We start from the raw sequence: 18,202 nt of genomic DNA on the forward strand, positions 1-18,202 counted from the left end.
GACCATGAGGGTAGGGGCGTGGCATTGACACGGTTGACCCTCGCAGGCGAGCCTACTAGCCGATTGATCCTAGCCGGGCCTTCCAGGACCACCCGTCTTGTCGAAGCAGGGGCAAAAGTGGTGTATTGAAGCTGGGCCCCTCAACCACCAGGATCCCCCTTTCCGAATTTCCACAGGTCGCAGCGCACGGCAAACACGCCGGATTCCATTGATGTAAGCCTGGAACCTGGGCTGTGGGCGTTGGATCCCAGTGATGCTAGTCTGGAAGTCCAGCAGCGTCACTGGGAGGTCCCCTCACCACGTACAGGTGCCCACGTCGAGGGGCCAAATCCTAGAGACAACCATTTTAATGCTAGATGATCAGTGGAGTAAAAGCAGCGAACGTCCGTGCAACAACAATGGCACATGATTAACGTGCCTCATTCGGCTCAATGCACTTATCCGTTCTATTTTTGTATTTAAATTTCAGTTGATGAAGAGACACGCCAGTCTCGAAAGCTACTGCTTGTTAGTATATATTTGGATTTTTACATTAAACTGGATTTATAATTTATACGTGTATGTTATTTCAACCATGGACCCCAGTACACCAGGCCCATTCGTTACTAACAGGAGAAAGGTCATGTAACCTTGAAGACCATAGAAGCATGTCAATATCATAAAAAGACTGCAGAATATTTGTACAATATTTTTGTCCAGGAAAAAATGTACAAACAGCAGAAGCACATGGTCTTGGGAAGTATCAACACAAAATGAACTACCAAAACACTTCAATGATTACCATAAATAATAAGGGCAGAAGACCGGCAGAATTACTTAACAAGTACACGTCACTGTTTAAAAAAAGCCATGAATTAGGGTTGAATTTGAAAGTGTCTGCAATTCTGTCCAGACATGATAGGAGGGAGTATATGATGAGAGCCTTGTCGATCAATTCAGCTCTGGAAAGATTGTGCAAGGCTCAAGGGGTAGAATTTTTTTCAGCCTGGTCTGTACTTGTTAACAGGAGAGAGTGCTTCTACAGGGATGGGATACTCTTAAATAGAAAGGGTGCAAGAATATTTGCTGATGCTATCGAGACAGTGTTGGGTGGGTCGGAAAACTGCTAGCTTGGGGGGATACAAGGACTAACAGATTAACAATAGCCACTGGCAGAGGTGAAAGTGATTCTTGCACTACTTCTATTGGAATGAGCAGCAGCCTGGAAAACAAAATGCAGGATATTTCAGAGACTGCTGGGAGTCATTGTGGTACAAATAAACACATGGGTTGTGTTAGGTAAGGTAGGGTAGCTAAGAATAGGAACAGGTGCGTGTATACTTGCATGTACACCTAAGGTAGCTAAGAATAGGAACAGGTGCGTGTATACTTGCAGGTACATCAATGCTAGGAGTTTGGTAAATAAATTTGATGAATTTGAGGTATTGCTCAAAACATCAAAGGCAGATATTGTTGGGATATCAGAGACGTGGTGTCACACAGATATAAGGAATGCAGAACTGGAATTTGGGGAGCACAATGTGTACAGAAAGGATAGGAAGGGAGGAGGGGGGGTTATGCTATTAGTTAAGAAACACATAAAATCCAAGGAAGTGAAGCCAGTCGACATCGCTGGACAGTGCAGTGTCTAGTCAGTTTGGTGTGACATAAGCATTGGGAGATCAAAATTGAGAGTAGGAGTGTGTTGTATGCCTAATGCCTCTGAAGAGTATAATAAGAAACTGTACAGGGAAATAGAGTGGGCCAGTAAATCAGGGAGTATTATAATGGGGGATTTTAATTTCCCAGATATTGACTGGAATTTGTGGGTTGGTCACTCACACACTAGGAAGGCTTTGGTGGATTTATTGGATGATTGTTTTCTATATAAGCACGTTCGGGAGGCAACTAGAGGGAGTAATACTCTTGATCTGATTATCCGTAGTGATTCTTCATGAATTAGTAATCTGCAGATAAAGGAACCACTAGGTGGCAGTGTTCATAGTGTGCTGAAGTGTGATTTACTCAAAGAGGTAACTACCACCAGGGGTAAAGGGAGGGGTCTTGCTTTCGTAAAGGTGACTACAGTGGTCTGAGACAGTATTAAAATTCTAAACGGTGGAACCAACTGATGATGTTACCAACAGTAAATTCAAAATGGGAAGCATTCAAAGAATTAATCTTGGAAGCTACTAGGCTTTACATACCAACTAAGAAATATTGTTCAAGGTTTAGGCCTAAATGGATGCCAGATGAACTAATGAGACAAAAGCATGAGATAAAAAATGGGATAAAAAATGCATGGGATACATATAAATTAATGGGTGACATGGAAGTTTATGATAGATATAAGCTGGTGTGTAACCAAGTCACAAAGGAGATTAAGCAGGCAAAGGCAGATTATGAGAAATCCTTGGCAAAGGATGCAAAGAAAAACAACAAAGAGTTCTTTACCTATGTAAACTCTAGAAGGAAAGGGATGAATCCGATTGGTCCACTGGATATTGATGGTTCAACTGTTGATGATCCTGCTCAAGTGGCTAACAAACTAAATGAGTATTTTGCATCTACATTCACCCATGAGGGATTATTCAGGAAGGGGAATGCCAGAGGTGAGTGAAACTCTGGCAATGAGCTAGATGATTTTGTAATAACTGAGAGGAAGGTGGAGGAGATATTGTTGAAGATAAACATAAAAAAGAGACCTGAGGTGGATGGGACCTATCCACCAGTTATATTAAAGGAGGCAGCAAAGGAAGTAAGCAAACCCTTAGCTATAATTATGACAGCTTCTTTGGACTTAGGGGAGGTATCCATGGACTGGAGATGTGCAAATGTGACCCCAATTTACAAGAGGATCAAAGGGGTGACAAGTAATTATGGACCTGTTAGTTTAACTTCTGTCGCAGGAAAATTAATGGAGGCACTGGTTAAAGAAGCACTGCAGGACCATCTAGACAAGACGTCAGTTATAGCTCGGACACAGCATGGTTTTGTTAAGGGAAAGTCTTGATGGAAGACTGTTGAACAAATTGGAGCAGGTGGCATTGGAGGCAAATTGCTGCTATGGATAAAGGGATGGCTGAGTGGTAGAAGACAGAGTGGTAATCAATGGACACTGCTCATTGTGGACTAATGTTAGTGGAGCCCCTCAGGGTTCAGTGTTGGGTCCATTGTTGTTTTCTGTATTTATAAATGATATTGATGATAGTATATCAAGCTTAATGTCCAAGTTTACAGATGATATGAAGGTTGGCAGGGTTGTTAAGGACACTAATGACAGTACGCTGCTGCAACAGGTTCTAGAAAAGTTGAGCAGAAAAGTTGAGAGGTGGCAAATGAAGTTTAATATTGACAAATCTAAAGTACTACATATGGGAAGCAGTAACCCCAGAATGACGTATCAACTCTGTGGTACTACATTGACAGTGGTAGAAAACGAAAAGGACCTGGAAGTAATTGTGCGGGCAGATATAAAGTTTTCTGAGCAGTGCAGACTGTCTGCAAGAGTAGCTCATAGTGTCTTGTCAATGATATACAGGACTTTTTCTAGCAGGGATAAGGAGGTGATTATCTCCTTGTATAAGGCAATGGTCAGGCTACACCTTGAGTACTGTAAAGAGGTCTGGAGGCCTCATTTTAAGAAGGAAGTAGAGCTGTTGGAACGAGTACAAAGGGCAACAAGATTAGTGAATGAAACAAAGGGTTGCTCTTACAAAGAAAGGCTTAAATTTTTCAAATTACAGTGTTTGGAGACTAGGCACCTGCGAGGTGATCTGATTGAGGTGTATAAAGCCTTGAATGGTTTGAGCATGCTCAATGCTGATGGGATTCTTCCTCTTGCTCAGAATAATCACCTGAGAGGGCATAAATTCAAATTGAGGAAAGACAGTTGTAGGATAGATATGCCTTTAGCCAGCGGGTAGTTGGTTGGTGGAACAGACTTCCATCCTTTGTTGTGGAGGTTGATAGACTAAATAAATTTAAGGCTGAGTTGGAGAGGTATTTGAAACGAATGGAGGGGTGAAATGGGAGGGTGTGTTTTTTTTGGCTGATGCTGCATAAGCTTTCTTGCATCATATGCCTCTACTAATGCTAATTACCATACCATAAATCCTACCACTGAAACAATACAGGGTGAATGACTCATCTACACACACACATCCATAATTAGCTCCAAAAGAGAATTATTATTGAAGGTTGTATAACACCACAACAAATGCTAACAATGACAATTGGCAGAGAAACATGGAGCAATAGCAAGAATGCACAGTGTGGTATCCATTGATACAAATGATAATAGGTCAATCCAGATCACAATATTTTATGTCTGACAGCTACCTGTGGATCTCTGCTGTAGTAGATCCCTGTCATGCTACTGTACAAATGCAATTCCAGTGCTAATACACCAAATGCCTAAAAAATAAAAAAATAAAAAGTTTCCTCAACATATGCATTTAAATTTTAAAACAGATTTGTCTACTCCTAGATGAAACAATTTCCATGCCAAGCAATTTGTGATTTTTTTTACATACAAAATATTTTAAGTACACAAAAAAAGATAAATCTTATGTAAACTAGTGAATCATAATTTCTTTAAAATCTCAAAGTCAAAATATGCCTTCAGTAATCCAGTAAGGAGAAATTTACTTATTCACCGTTTTCATTAGTAGGGAGGAAATTACCATATTGTTTTTATTTTTTTTTTGTAGGACCTGCTGCTACAAAAAAGAATTTTTAAGAGCTATTTCCACTCGATAAAAATTTATTAGGTATTAATGGTACTTGGCAAAAATTTAAATGGCTTAGGTAACCAATTCATTCTATTCTTCTAATTCAATCCATGATTCTGAGGTTGCCAGAGCTAATTTCAACTGATGATTTTGGCCCTGAAGCATTTAACATAACATAACATTAAGAAACTCAGACAAGTTATAATGGATCTATTTTATTGTTGCGTAGTGGAGAGCAGGAATTTTCCCAATGTCCATTTTTCAAGTTAGAAAAGAGGATTTATTTTTCTAAAGTCTTTAGGAAGCCTGGAAGTAATTCAGCCACATGTTCAATAACAGAGTAATAGTTTTGCATTTGGAAATAAGAAGAACTTTATGTGTGTACTGAAAGGATGAGGAAAAATGTCTATTTAATATTCTGCCAAAAGCATCCATAATCTAGAAGCTAGAAATTCAGAAGACAAACCGAGCAATACCATCCACTCCCAGTTTGGGTTTTAAAAGAAATTAATTATATCCTTAATCAAATTTTTTTTTTGCCAAATTTCACAAAGACTATATTATAAGCAGGAGCAGAATCTTTTGACATCTGAATTATCAAATGTTTGTTACAATTAAGTTTGAAATTCCAAGTGAAAATTCTTTCACATTTTTATGTATTTAAGGAAAAAGAAAGACGGTGTATGTCTCTGTTTTTATCCTTGAATTCTTGACATAAATTTGTATGGCTTATTATTATTAATAAGGCTCATGACAGAAAAGAAGAATGTATGGGATGCACACAAAGTATCAGGTGACACAGAAGCCTATGGCAGGTATAAACTAGTCTGTAATCAAGTCAGAAAGAAGGTTAGCCAGGCAAAGGCAGATTACGAGGAATCTTTGGAAAAGGATGCAAAGGAAAACAGCAAAGAGTTCTTTACTTATGTCAATTCTAGAAGGAGAGGGATGAATCAGATTGGACCACTTAACACAGATGGGTTGACTATTGATGATCATGTTCAGGTAGCTGATAAACTGAATAAGTATTTTGCATCTACATTCACACGAGGAGTCATTCAATGAGTGGAGTGCCAGAAGTTTATCAAACGCTAACAGAGAGCTAAGTGTTTTGTAATAACTGAGAGCAAAGTGGAGGAGAAATTGTTGAAGTTAAACATAAGGCACCTGGGGTCGACAGGATCTATCCAATTATATTAAAGGAGGCAGCAAAGGAAGTAAAAAAACCCTTAGCCATAATTATGAGAGCTTCCTTGGACTCAAGGTGTACAAATGCATCACCAATTCACAAAGGGGGTTCAAAAAAGGTGACACAAGTAACTACAGACCTGTTAGTTTAACTTGTATTCTGGGGAAAATAATGGAATCACTGGTTAAAGAAGCATTGCAGGATCATCTAGACAAGACTGCAGTAATAGTTAAGACACAGTATGGGTTTGCTAAAGGGAGGTCTTGTCTGACCAATTGGATTGGATACTATGATGTGGTCACAAAGGAACTAAATGCCAAAAATAATTTTGTTATCATATACTTGGATTTCAGGAAAGCTTTTGATACTGTTGCAAATGGAAGTCTGCTGTACAAACTGGAGAGGTATGGCATTAAGGGTAAGTTGCTACAATGGAAAAAGGGATGGTTGAGTGGGAGACAACAGAGAATGGTAATCAATGGATACTGCTCTTCATGGACAAATGTTATTAGTGGAGTTCCCCAGGGTTTGGTGTTGGGCCCATTGTTGTTTTGTATATTTATCAATGATATTGATAAAGGTATATCAGATTTAATGTCCAAGTTTGCAGATGATACAAAGGTTGGCAGGGTTGTTAATGACAGTGAAGACAGTATGCTACTCCAACTGGATCTAGATAAGTTGGAAAAATGGGCTGAGAAGTTTAACATTTACAAATGCAAAGTACTGCATATGGGTAGCAATAACTGAAGAGAAACGTACCAACTGTGTGGTATTACACTCAGGGAAGTGGAAAGTGAAAAAGACCTGGGGGTAATTGTGCAGTCAAATATGAAGTTTGCTGAGCAGTGCAGACGGGCTGCCAAGGCAGGTCATGAAGTTTTGTCAATGATATATAGGAATTTTTCTAGCAGGGACAAGGAGGTGATTATCCCGTTATAAAAGGCAATGGTCAGGCCACACCTAGAGTACTGTGTATTGGTCTGGAGGCCTCATTTTAGGAAGAATGTAGAGTTGCTAGAATGAGTACAAAGAAGGACAACAAGATTAGTGAGGGGGACAAAGGGGTGCTCTTACCAAGAAAGGCTTAAGTTCTGCAAACTGGAGCGCCTGGACTCCAAGTCATAGGCACCTGCGAGGTGATCTGATTGAGGTGTATAAGGCCTTGAATGGGTTGAGCAAGCTGATGGGATTCTTCCTCTTGCTCAGATTAAGACAGTTGTAGAATAGATGTGCGGAAATTTGCCTTTAGCCAGCAGGTGGTTGATTGGTGGAACAGGCTTCCATCTTTTGTTGTGGAAGCCAATAGCCTAAATAAATTTAAGGCTGAGCTGGACAGGCATTTGGAACGGATGGAGGGGTGAAATGGGAGGGGTATTTTTTTTGGTTTTTTTTGGCTGATGCTGCATAAGCTTGCTTTCTTGCATCGTATGCCTCTACTAATGCTAATGCTTCAGTGATGAGTTCTTTGTAAAATTTTTGTATACATGATTTTTCTTTTCAATTTCTTGAAATAAAGTGGTGCCCACCAAGGCAGTTTCTTGATTTGTTAGAATCTCAGAAAAAATAATTTCAGCCAATGCTTTAAAACTGTTCACAGCAGTTAACACAAAGTTGAAATCTTTTATGTTGTTGTTGTTTTTAGAAGCAACAGAATGTGTGCATTTGTAGGCCAATTTGCATGCTATGTGTGCTTAAAAAACCAAGAATAACTCACTGGAGAAAATCCCTTCTCCCTCTGCCTGAGATTGGTTAACTCAGGTCCAGATTGTGGAGAACTTTAGGAATTCCTCAAGTCAGTAATGGGATTTCAACCCAGTCCTCTCCAAATGGGTGATAAGTGGTGAAATCACTATACAGTCGCAGACAACAAAGTCCCTTATGATTGATAGGAAACTGACAAAGGCAAACATGACTAGTCAAGCTATGAAGTATCTCATAAGAAAACAGAGGAAGGTAGTTAGATAGGTTAACAAACTGCAAATGAAATACTGGGTTAAATTCCAGTTTTAAACTATAATTTAAAGCTTCAAAACATATTACTGGAAAGTACGGCTCCTCAAATTGAAGCATATTTTGTGAACTCCATTTCACCTTCTCTCTCTCTCTTACACAATCTTGCACATTAGAACAGAACTTACAGTTGCTGAATTCTGGAATGGCGTGCTGTTCCTATGCTTCACTTTTTGATAACCAGGTTACCAACCAAAACTACATCAAAAACTTATTCAGAAAAAATGACATTAAAATAATGCAACTTGTTGACTTGATTTTAATGACATGTTTAAAATATATCATTAATCATTAAAAAAATGATTTATAATTCTGGTAATAAAATGTGATGTCATTAAAAAAAAAAAAAAAAACAGAGGGCACACTTTGCTTAAATCAAAATATTGATTTAAGCAAATCAATGGCTTGATCAAAATGTTATGTGAATATTGAAAAAAAAAATTAATTTTATTCAATGAAAAACATTTACATTGTTAACATTCAATATAACATCCTTCCAATCACATTATCTTCTCATGCCTGCCTGCCTGCCCCAGATCAAAAAATTTTTGGAAATCTGATGTGAATCATTTTAGGTGTCTCATTGTGTCTGATTAGATTTCTTGAGTCAACTCTGCTCATTTTAATTTTGGGAATAGCCAAGTCACATGACAGCAAATCAAGAAAACTGGGTGTGGCACATGAAGGGAATGTTTTCAACAGTCAAAAATTGCTGGACAGCATGTAACAGTGTGTCATGGTGAAACAGCTAGCCATATTACAGCAGATTGCATCTCTCAACTATTTTAAAACCTCTTAGCAGGAGGCTGTATTAAGAGTGACATCTCACAGAACAAATTCTGATGACTCCATTCTCTTATTATCAAAAAATGCAATCAGCATGACCTTCAATGTGAATTTGATTGCTGTATCTCTTTTGCCTTGATTATGATATTGAAATTTTGTCTCTGGATCATATCCATACACTCAAGACTTGTTACCTGCTATATTTTTGTTAAAATATGCAAGATCTCACACAGCTTACAACAAACAGCTGATAAAATGCATACCAGGTGCCATGTTTAATCTTAAGTGAGAATAGGAGGAATAAACTTGGTGCTCACTAGCCTCTTGCCCAAATCCTCAATCAAAATTAGTATTAGTAATGGCCACATGGTGCAAGGAAGCCTATGGCTTATGCTGCACCAGCCAAAAAAAATAATAATAAAAAAATAAAATAACAAAAAATATATAAAATAAAATAATAAGAATAAAAATAAATTAATAATAATAAAATTTAAAAAAATAATAATAATAAAAATTAATAAGAGAAAAGGAAATGGACAACGTATGCATTAACCTCCTCCCTTAGGTAATTATCTAGCTGACCTTTGAATTTCCCCAGACTGTCAGCCTCTACCACCCATGTAGGTTTTTTTTTTTTTTTTTTTTTTTTTTTGGTTTTTAGGAGCATTAGCAACTAAGGCCATATTGCTCCGGGATATGCGGTGGTCATTCTCTGAACCTTCCCGCATCCTCCGTATTTGGTGGTGACAGGCTCAAACCCCGGTCTAATCAAGAAGCGTGTGCTACGCACTGCTGCTGCTCCTTCCCACCTAGCTACTGAGGCACCTCCCATGTAGGTAACTTATTCAGTAATTTATAACTCGCTGGCTAAAATAAAACTTCCTGCAATTCAGTCGAAACAACTCCCCCGTAACTTGAAATTATGGCCCCTTGTTCTAGAATCATTTATAACTGTGAAATTTTCATCCTTATTCATTTTGCTTATGCCTCTCAGAGCCTTACACACCTCAATGAAGTCCCCTCTACGGTGCCTAGTTTCCAAGCTCTGCAACCTACATATTCAAACTTTTTTTTTTGCAACCTACAAATTGACTGAAACAAATCAAATGTAGGTGAAATATGACCAAAGTTGCTGTTATGCCAAAAATACCCTTAATCAAACAAAAACAAACCAAATGAGAAAAATGTCTCCACAACAATTTCACAAGTTAGTCATCAATCTGAGTAAATGATGGTGCAGACTTCATTGATGTTTTAATCATTTCAGGATGTTGACAGACAACCACTCCTGCTTGAGCATAGCAGTCAGGTCTTCCAATTATATGGCCTGATTTAATGCTGTAGAATGAAAGAGTTTAACAACTCATCAAACATGAGTTATTAAACTTTCATCTTGGGAACTCCTCAAAATTTCCATCTTGGGAAATCCTCAGTCTTCCCAGTCAGATACCAACTCTTGGCCATGAAGACTGGATTTATGTTCACATTAGAGTCAACACTGTTATCCATTAGTCAAGTTAAATTGCTCATATTATTTTATATAAACAGCATTACCAAAAAAGAGAATCCATTATTTGTCTAAAATCCAGGGAATATCGTGATACGCATAAAACTAAGATTATATGTACCTTTAATCCCTAATAGTGAATCACGTTTACTCTACACAGCGTATAAGGTTTTGAAGTTATATTTTGTTGCAAGTATTGAGATAATTTTGTGTAAGGTACTTCATATGGATAGCAATAATCCCAAATTAATGTACCATGTGGTACATTATTACTGATAGTAACCTGGTAGCCTGTCTGAGCAGGCAGGCAGACAGGCTACCAGGACAGCACACAAGGTTTTGTCAATGATATACAAGAAATTTGACAGCAGGGATAAGGAGGGGATTATACCATTGTAAAAGGCAATGATTAGGCCACATCTTGAGTACTGCATACAAGTCTGGAAGCTTCATTTCAGGAAGGACATGGATCTGTTGCAATGGGTGCAGAGAAGAGCAACAAGATTAGTGAGGAGAGCAAAAGGGTACTCTTCAGCCAACTGGTAGTTGATTATTGGAAAAAAATTCCCATCTAGTATTGTAGAGGTGGATAGTCTGAATATATTCAAGAAAAAACTAGACAAACTATTAGAGGAATAAATCGGCAACATGGAAAGTGTTGACTTTTTTTTTTTTTTTTTTTTTTTTTACTGATGCTGCTCACATCATTTGCCACTGCTAATACTAAAATACTAATATTAACAATTTAGGCTGACCCGTGGATAATGGTACCATCTCTAATGTGAGTAAGCCAATTTTTGGCTGCTCGATGGCCAAATGTCAGTCTCTGACTCTGGAGAAAAAAATCATCCTGAAAAATCGTACCTGAACATATAATTTTAAATAATATAACCTAGCAACCTTTACACTGAAAGAGATGACAGCTTTAGTCCTTGCTGAATTATAAAAAAAAAAATATATATATATATATATATATACACATAAGTGTCATCAATAAAAGAAAAATAAAATAAAAATAAAAATAAATATAGATGGAGAAGTTATTAAACACAAAATGCCGAGCCTAGTTGAAGAAAAAAGAAAAAAAGAATGTTAAGAACCTATATAAAAAAATTAAGTAGAATTAAATCTGAATTAATGCCGAATTAACAGGCCAATCATATGTACAAAAGCTGAAAGAAAAAGAGGGGAGGGTAATAGAGATAAAAATTATAAAATAAAACTTATAAAATAAAAATTAAAATTATAAAATAAAAATTATAAAATAAAAAAAAAATTGAAGAATTAAAAATTAAAAATTGGTACATAGATCAGGTATTTCATCAGGGGGCTACACCTGATCATGTACCAAACACTGTGTTTCTATGCAAACTCATGCTGATGGAGACGCTATAGAAATGAAATGGATATAAAAAAATGAAATGGATATAAAAATTATTTTTTAAAAAAAATTTTTTAAATCTCCAGAAACATGAGTGAGGTAGCCCCAACGCAGTGTATTTAGATTAATAAATTAAGTAACGTAGTGTATTTAGAAATAAATTGAGTCGATAGTATGTAAGAACGCAAACGCAGTGTATTTAATTTAATAAATTAAGTAGAAAGTGTGTAAGAATGTAAGTTTAAATCAAAAGTATGTAAGTTAAATAATAATGAATAACAAGGTAGCGGTATAGAAAAAGGAAGCAATGCAAGGTAGGGGAGGGAAAAGAAGTTAAAAATATAGAGGCGAAGATAGTGAGAATAAGAAAAGTGAGAATGTCCGAATCACCCTCGTATTACACTAATAGTTCAACGGACGGAAAAACGAAGATCAGAAAGTAGAAAGATGTAAAGAGAAGGAAAAGAGTTAAGGATACTAGGCAAGCTGGGTGTGTAAGTACCCAACCTCATAGAGAGGGCCTTGGCTGTGAGAGTGTTAGTAGAAGTGGAAATTAATACCGCTAGCTTGTAGTGTATATTTTGAGTGAAAGACATGAAATATAATAAAAAATATGAAGAGGAGAAAAATTAAATACCTATGATATTTGGCAGAAATAAGTTGAGTGAAATATAATCAAGAAATGAAGATACAAATTTGCGATCATGATTAATAAGATACAATTATGCGAATATGATTAATAAGAATGGAATGTAAACAGAGGGAAAACTATGACAACGATGGTGGAGTTGCTCAGAAGAGAAGAACTATGGGAGCCCTCTGTGGTTAAAATAAAATAGAGAAAATAAGATTGGACATAAATAAATACTGATATTAAATTACGAAAAATGAAAAGAAAAACTTAGGAAGCGAAAGAACACGAACATCATTCTAATAGAAGTCATTATGTGTGATCACTTTCCAAGCAGTGGAAATACCACCATTCAAATATACAACTATACAGGTATCGAATTAACCCTAATCAAGGTGGAACATGGTGAAACCGAACTTTTCTTTAATGAAATCAGAGAGATTTTTTATAATAAAATTTAAGAAATTAATAGGAATGTCATTATTGCGAAGTTTGGTATAGAGATCATTTAAAGCACCAGCGAAAAGTGATTGATTGCTACTAATATTAGCTAAACGGATAATTTGTGTGTAGATTATATTTTTGTGAACCTTAATCGAAATGTTCGAGTTCCAATTTGTTAAATAGATAATATTAAAATTAAATTCGCTTCTTTTGTCGAATAGTTCCAAATTATGACGAAGAGGAGGACTATTTAGAGTAATACTTAAATCTAGAAAATTTGCATGTCGGTTGCCAAGGTTTTCTTTATTGAGAGTGAGTTCAGTTGGATATATGGATTTCTCTTTTTCTCTTTAATATCAAAAAGTCTATACTAAAAGTAACTCTCAATAAAGAAAACCTTGGCAACCGACATGCAAATTTTCTAGATTTAAGTATTACTTTAAATAGTCCTCCTCTTCGTCATAATTTGGAACTATTCGACAAAAGAAGCGAATTTAATTTTAATATTATCTATTTAACAAATTGGAACTCGAACATTTCAATTAAGGTTCATAAAAATATAATCTACACACAAATTATCCGTTTAGCTAATATTAGTAGCAATCAATCACTTTTCGCTGGTGCTTTAAATGATCTCTATATCAAACTTCGCAATAATGACATTCCTATTAATTTCTTAAATTTTATTATAAAAAAATCTCTCTGATTTCATTAAAGAAAAATTCGGTTTCACCATGTTCCACCTTGATTAGGGTTAATTCGATACCTGTATAGTTGTATATTTGAATGGTGGTATTTCCACTGCTTGGAAAGTGATCACACATAATGACTTCTATTAGAACGATGTTCGTGTTCTTTCGCTTCCTAAGTTTTTCTTTTCATTTTTCGTAATTTAATATCAGTATTTATTTATGTCCAATCTTATTTTCTCTATTTTATTTTAACCACAGAGGGCTCCCATAGTTCTTCTCTTCTGAGCAACTCCACCATCGTTGTCATAGTTTTCCCTCTGTTTACATTCCATTCTTATTAATCATATTCGCATAATTGTACCTTATTAATCATGATCGCATATTTTATTGTCATTTCTTAATTATATTTCACTCAACTTGTTTCTGCCAATTATCGTAGGTATTTAAATTTTCCTCCTTTTCATATTTTTATTTTATTTTATTTCGTAAAATATACAATACAAGCTAGCGGTATTAATTTCCACTTCTACTAACACTCTCACAGCCAAGGCCCTCTCTATGAGGTTGGGTACTTACACACCCAGCTTGCCTAGTATCCTTTAAACTCTTTTCCTTCTCTTTACATCTTTCTAATTTCTGATCTTCGTTTTTCCGTCCGTTGAACTATTAGTGTAATACGAGGGTGATTCGGACATTCTCACTTTTCTTATTCTCACTATCTTCGCCTCTATATTTTTAACTTCTTTTCCCTCCCCTACCTTGCATTGCTTCCTTTTTCTATACCGCTACCTTGTTATCCATTATTATTTAACTTACATACTTTTGATTTAAACTTACGTTCTTACACACTTTCTACTTAATTTATTAAATTAAATACACTGTGTTTGCGTTCTTGCATACTATCGACTCAATTTATTTCTAAATACACTACGTTACTTAATTTATTAATCTAAATACACTGCGTTGGGGCTACCTCACTCATGTTTCTGGAGATTTAAAAAATTTAAAAATTTTTTTTTAAAAAATAATTTTTATATCCATTTCATTTTTTTATATCCATTTCATTTCTATAGCGTCTCCATCAGCATGAGTTTGCATAGAAACACAGTGTTTGGTACATGATCAGGTGTAGCCCCCTGATGAAATACCTGATCTATGTACCAATTTTTAATTTTTTAATTTTTAATTCTTTAATTTTTAATTCTTTAATTTTTATTTTTATTTTATAATTTTTATCTCTATTACCCTCCCCTCTTTTTCTTTCAGCTTTTGTACATATGATTGGCCTGTTAATTCGGCATTAATTTAGATTTAATTCTACTTAAATTTTTTATATAGGTTCTTAACATTCTTTTTCTCTTTTTTCTTCAACTAGGCTCGGCATTTTGTGTTTAATAACTTCTCCATCTATATTTATTTTTATTTTATTTTACTTTTATTGATGACATTTATTTATATACATGTATCCTGTTTTGCTGCTTTGCGCATTCAGGTACACGTACTGTTTTTCCTTCCACTTCTTCGTTTTCATATTTCATATATATATATATATATATATATATATATATATATATATATATATATATTATATATCAATCTCCTTGTATCCAATTTCTTCACAATGTGGAACTCTATCAGATATTAAATATATTGCCATTCAATTAGTATTTAAGCTTTAAAAAACCATCCAATCAGAATAGGAAAGTAACAAAATGCACACAAGGGGAAAAAACCTGAGTCAGATTTAGACATAAGGCAATTATGATTACATTTTTGCACTATGGAGAATACTTTCAAGCTGAAAGCTAGCACAGATGCACATTGATAGAATTAGACTTAGCATATCAGCAAATTACAAGAAAATTAAATAATTCTATATACTCTGAAAAATAAAACGTATTACTTGTATTTTGAAGAGAAAATCTGTTTCAACTTTGATTAGCATATTAATATCTTCAGGTGAACAATGAGTGACACATACATTTCAAAAAAACTACAAATTAGAATTTAGGCAGCCATTGAAATCTAGCACCACAATGCCCACTCCAGATAACGTTTCTATAATATCTCACAAAATATCTAAAAGTTTCTTGATTGATTAAAAATATTGATTAAAAATAACACAATGCACAAAAATAACACAATGCACACACTTCTATTGATTAAAAATAACACAATGCACATAAAGAAATACACTTACACCGAGGAAAAATATTGTCTTCCACATTCCAAACATTATTCTTGTCTCTAATATTGGGATTACAAGTGACTTCCATCTGTTCATAACCCCTATGACAGAATAATAATTCAAATAAATAAAATTTTTATGATTACTCTCAATTTAATGAATTTTAATACTTTTAAGTTCTACTTATGAAAACTGTACAACTTGTACAAGTCTTATAAAATGTATCATGAAATTTTTAAAAATTAACAAGTGGTATCAAGAAAGTTAATATTCTAATCATGTTTCTAACCATTCTGAAAAGTACTGGTTAGAGAATGACAATAATATGATATATTTCACTTACAATGGCTTTCTTTGAAATCACTCTATGTTTTACATAAGTGATTTCAAAGAAAGAAAAGAAACGAGTTCTGAAACAGAAATAGTGGAGGGCATTCTCACCTTCTTTTAAAATTGTAAATAACAGAGTCTATATCAAGCCTGTCAGGAGGTTCCTAGTACTTGCTCTCTTGACCTGCAAATCTGGTTTGAACTGTACTGTAAGCAACATCATGTCTGGACAAAATGGACTCTAAGCCTATTGTATCTAGGAAGAATAGCAGACACTTCCAAATTAAATCCTAACATACGACTTTTTCTCGACAATGCCCCTTGGCAAGTACAGGGCAACTCTGAGAAACAGTCACAAGTTTGGATTAAAAATGAAAAAACCTGACAAATTAAAATTGTCTGTAATTCTGCCCAGTCATGAAACAAAAATGACAGTAAGAACATGTTATATAACCAATGATTGCAATGAGTATAATGAACACCTACACAGATAGGTACAGTGGGCCAGCAGATTGGAATGTCCTATAATAGGAGACTAACTTTCCAGATACTGACTGAAACTTGTGGGTTGGTGTTCAGAAATTAGAAGAAATTTTCTGAGTTTAGTGTGTGTGTTTTGGCTGATGCTGTATGTATAAGCTTGCTTTCTTACATTATTTGCCACTACAAATACTAACCATTCTAAGAGGTAGTGCTTATAATATGATCAGCTGTTTTATTTCAACCTGAAATCTTGAATTAAGATGACAGATTGAAATAAAAACATCCCTGTCAATGTAATTAGGATTCCCTGCACCCTTAATTCAGTCTGGAATTCCCTGCACCCTTAATTCAGTCTTAATTCTAGAATTCAGTCTGGTGTAAATCTGAACATGAAAGTTATTGGACATCACACATGATGACCTCATAAACCCATAAACTATTTTTGGAAATAAGATAAAAACCACTTTTATTGATAGAACAACTGCTCATAGCATGACAATGATAGAGAAATTTAAAATTTGCTAAAGTAATTTGGTTTGCCTATATTAAAGTAAAAAATAGCTGTAATTTATACTCTAGTTCCCTGAACAGTGATAAAAAAAAAAAAAAAACAGGATAAGGTTTCAAAAAAAGTGATAAATAAAATAATCTTATTCTGTGACAATTCCTCTTATCTCTATTGAATACACATTTTTTTTTTTTTGGCAAACTTTAAAAAAGAAAAGAGAGAGAAAGCAAAAAAAAACCTCTCTCAGTGCAGATAATGTACATTATTATTTAAGAAAATATCAGGAATCTCTTTAAACTATGGCAACATGCAGAAACAGCTTACAGTGCTTCCAGAGGTAGGGGGGGTCACACCTCATAGTGCGATACCATACTATGAAGTGTGACCCCCCACATCAGTTTCCCAAATAAATATATTCAATTCTGATAATTTCTTGCCTTTATCCTTACCTATTTGTGTACTAAAACTCATATAAATCAATCTACACTTTTGGAGTTGGGTAATTTTTTCTGACACTGAACATATAATAAAGAATAAAAGAACTGTGAAAATAAAAATTTAATCTAAGCCATAATTTAGTTTTTTAACACAATTGCCTTAATTTATTCTCTAAGAGAGCACGAAGAGTGGATAACGCACACAAGATTCTCTACCCACAAAAGTTCAGTGTGCAAATATGAAGGTCTTACTTTATAGAATTTTAACACTAAGATGCATATGAAGAAAATAACATGGCTTGTAGAAATCTTTAATTTTATGAAAATGTAAAATAATATTAAAGATTTACTTTTAGTTTATACGAAATAACATGCATAATTAGAAGTTATCAATCATGTATCCAATTCACAATAATAAAAACTCAAGAAGCTTATTCTAAACCTTTATAGTTCATCAAAAATGACTTACCATTTAGGTAGCTGCTTTGAGTGAGAATGTAGTGCACAACCAGTAAGGTAATGAATAAAGTGTAATTTGCTTGTGACTGTTTTAACCAGTTCCCTTTCAGACCCACCCAGGATTTCAATCCTCCAAACATCATTTGCATCTCCAGTCCCATTCTGTAAAAAAAATAAAATAAAATATTTTTTTTTATAAAGTATATTAGTAAAAATGAAAGAACTGGCTTACAATTAATTAAAGCCACTACAATCACAAGAAATTTAAATATGACAAACAAGGAACAAATGTGAGGGCTATCTCAAACATAATGTAAAAGTATATAAAAATAAAATTCCCCAAATGTTTTCAAATTTCCAAGCAGAAGAGAAAATACCAGTGGAATAGGAAAGTGTAAAAAGGCAACACAGAATAAGAATAAGCTCAGAACCACTGGTTTTG

The 18,202-nt window shown here is 34.8% G+C and overlaps 1 protein-coding gene across 1 annotated transcript in view; it reads right to left on the reverse strand.

Annotated features, from left to right (window-relative positions):
* tw (Protein O-mannosyl-transferase 2) overlaps nucleotides 1–18,202 on the reverse strand; it is a 169,624-nt gene that overhangs the window by 64,505 nt on the left and 86,917 nt on the right. Inside the window, exons 13-14 of the mRNA XM_090376720.1 lie at nucleotides 17,771–17,922; nucleotides 15,556–15,644 (exon numbers count right to left, since the gene is read on the reverse strand). Of these exons, the coding sequence (XP_090232846.1) occupies nucleotides 15,556–15,644; nucleotides 17,771–17,922 (241 nt within the window). The remainder of the gene's footprint in view (nucleotides 1–15,555; nucleotides 15,645–17,770; nucleotides 17,923–18,202) is intronic.

The sequence above is a fragment of the Mastigoproctus giganteus genome, chromosome 6 (genome assembly GCF_048544385.1).
Source record: "Mastigoproctus giganteus isolate SK-2022 chromosome 6, ASM4854438v1, whole genome shotgun sequence".
Taxonomy (NCBI): domain Eukaryota; kingdom Metazoa; phylum Arthropoda; class Arachnida; order Uropygi; family Thelyphonidae; genus Mastigoproctus; species Mastigoproctus giganteus.